The sequence below is a fragment of the Coffea arabica genome, chromosome 9e, assembly GCF_036785885.1.
Source record: "Coffea arabica cultivar ET-39 chromosome 9e, Coffea Arabica ET-39 HiFi, whole genome shotgun sequence".
Taxonomy (NCBI): Eukaryota; Viridiplantae; Streptophyta; class Magnoliopsida; order Gentianales; family Rubiaceae; genus Coffea; species Coffea arabica.
In genome coordinates this window covers 3,981,016-3,983,089 of record NC_092327.1, presented here as the reverse complement: position 1 = coordinate 3,983,089, position 2,074 = coordinate 3,981,016, and the positions used below count along the sequence as shown (strand labels likewise).

The following is a 2,074-nucleotide window of genomic DNA, read 5'->3' as shown; positions in this document are numbered from 1 at the left end:
TCTAGGGTGGCAGACGAAAGAAAAGTAAGGTTGGGCTTATTTTTTTTCTGTCTAGGGTTTTAATAAAACCCTAAACCTAACACTATTTATATTAGTACCCCTGATCCCATCCTACAGTTATTTTATTTTATTTTATTTTTTTTTACTTTGCAACTTTATCTTTTTAATTATTGAGAGAGAAATAAAAACAATAAATAAAAAAATAAGGTAATAAAATCGGTGCCAATGGTCGTGGGTTTCACATACAGCCAGTGACCTAAGGGAAATATTTAGGCTTAGCAATGGTCATCACCAGAACAAAGGAACTGATTTTTGGGTACATTGAGGATAACATCAGAAGAAGAATGCAGAATTGGAAGAACAAATTTCTAAGCTCAGCAGGCAAGGAAATTCTAAGTAAGTCAGTGGCAACAGCAATGCCAACCTACACTATGGCTTGTTTCAAATTACATTGTAAGCTGTGTAAAGAAATATGTGCACTGATGGCCAATTATTGGCGGGGAGAACAAGACAACAGGAACAAGATTCATTGGGTATCCTGGAAGAAAATGACCAAGGATAAGAAGGAAGGTGGACTAGGATTCAAGGATATCCAGAGTTTCAACAAAGCCTTACCAGCTAAACAGATTTGGAGGATCATCACTCATCCAAATCTGCTAGCTAACAAGGTTTTTAAAGCAAAGTACTTCTCAAAAGGCAACATTCAAAGCTGCAAGGTGCCAAACAATGCTTCATGGTTCTGGCAATGCATTATGGGAGTAAGAGGGGACATCAGTTGGGGTGTTTGGAAGAGGATGGGTAATGGAAAGAATACTAAGATATGGGAGGATAGATAGAGAAGAAGGAACAAGGACGGCAAAATCAACTAGAACTACTATCTCTTACAAGGTGAACCAACAAGTTTGGGAAGTCACATTGAGCCTTAACATCAGAGATAAAATTAAATTATTCATTTGGAAATGCATGAGTGAGGCCGTACCAGTGAAGGATGTGACAGCCCCACCTCACCCTAAGGCGAACCAAAGGGTTCGGCGAACCGCCTGCCCAACTCTCGCCAGGATTATGAAGACGATTCACACAAACCCAACATAGTACGCTCGATAGGACCCAAAGAAATAAACAATCGGAAACTAGTAAGGTGAGAACATGCCTACCAAACCATAAAATCATAGTCTCAACGGAATACATTTAATAGACAAAGTTAAACACTTATACATATATTTACATTGAAGTCTTGAACAAATTAACATACAGTGCGATCCGAGGAACTCAAACTACACAAAATACAATTAGGGTTTCGTTTTCAAAAGAGTTTAACAACATGACATATATACTAGCTTGACCCTTTTCTTCTAAAACCGTGATTTTCAAGTTTGTCCCCTGTAAGGAAAACAAAGGCAACAGAAAGGGGTGAGCTTACGCTCAATGAGGTACCAGACATATAGGAGTAAAATCATGGTCTTTCACATTTAATCAATTAGATACATATACCAGATATAAAGGAAAGCATTTAGACACAGTGATATAAAGGGAAAGGATACAAGTGGCTCTCAGGAGCTAGATTTCCATTTGCAGTACTTGATCCGAACCCGTTGACTCTCCGTCAACGTAAATAGAACCAACATATCCGTAGACCCCACTTTACACCAATTTCCGTCCACCAAACATACCCCTACCGGGCCCGAACTCCATTCAGGAACAGTAATGGTAATACTCGAGTATACCGGAATCAAGAGTATCAATACCCAAAGATTCGCAAAACAGACTACCGTGGTTCGTTATCTAATCGACCAGGCGCTTGCCGACCCGACTTGAGTAACTAGCCACAGGTGTTGATCTCAGAGGTCACAGAAAGGTCGTTGGATACCAGCCTCCAAACGACGTCCGAACAGACTCAGATACAGTTAACAGATTATACACAGTAAATAGGCATATGGACAAATAAAAGAACGAGTGTGATAAAGTACACCCTCGTCTCAAACAGAATAAATAGATAGTGCAGTCATTTAAATCGCAGATTGCAGGGGCAGAAACCAAGTTAAACAGTAAATGAGGGGAGTGGTACACTCACCGG

At 39.8% G+C, this 2,074-nt stretch overlaps 1 protein-coding gene across 1 annotated transcript; it reads left to right on the top strand.

The window, feature by feature from the left end:
• The first annotated feature begins 281 nt into the window (after positions 1 to 281).
• On the top strand, positions 282 to 836 carry LOC113710076 (uncharacterized mitochondrial protein AtMg00310-like). The gene has a single exon (XM_027232925.1). The coding sequence runs from the start codon at positions 282 to 284 to the stop codon at positions 834 to 836; it is 555 nt and encodes a 184-aa protein (XP_027088726.1).
• The last annotated feature ends 1,238 nt before the right edge of the window (positions 837 to 2,074 follow it).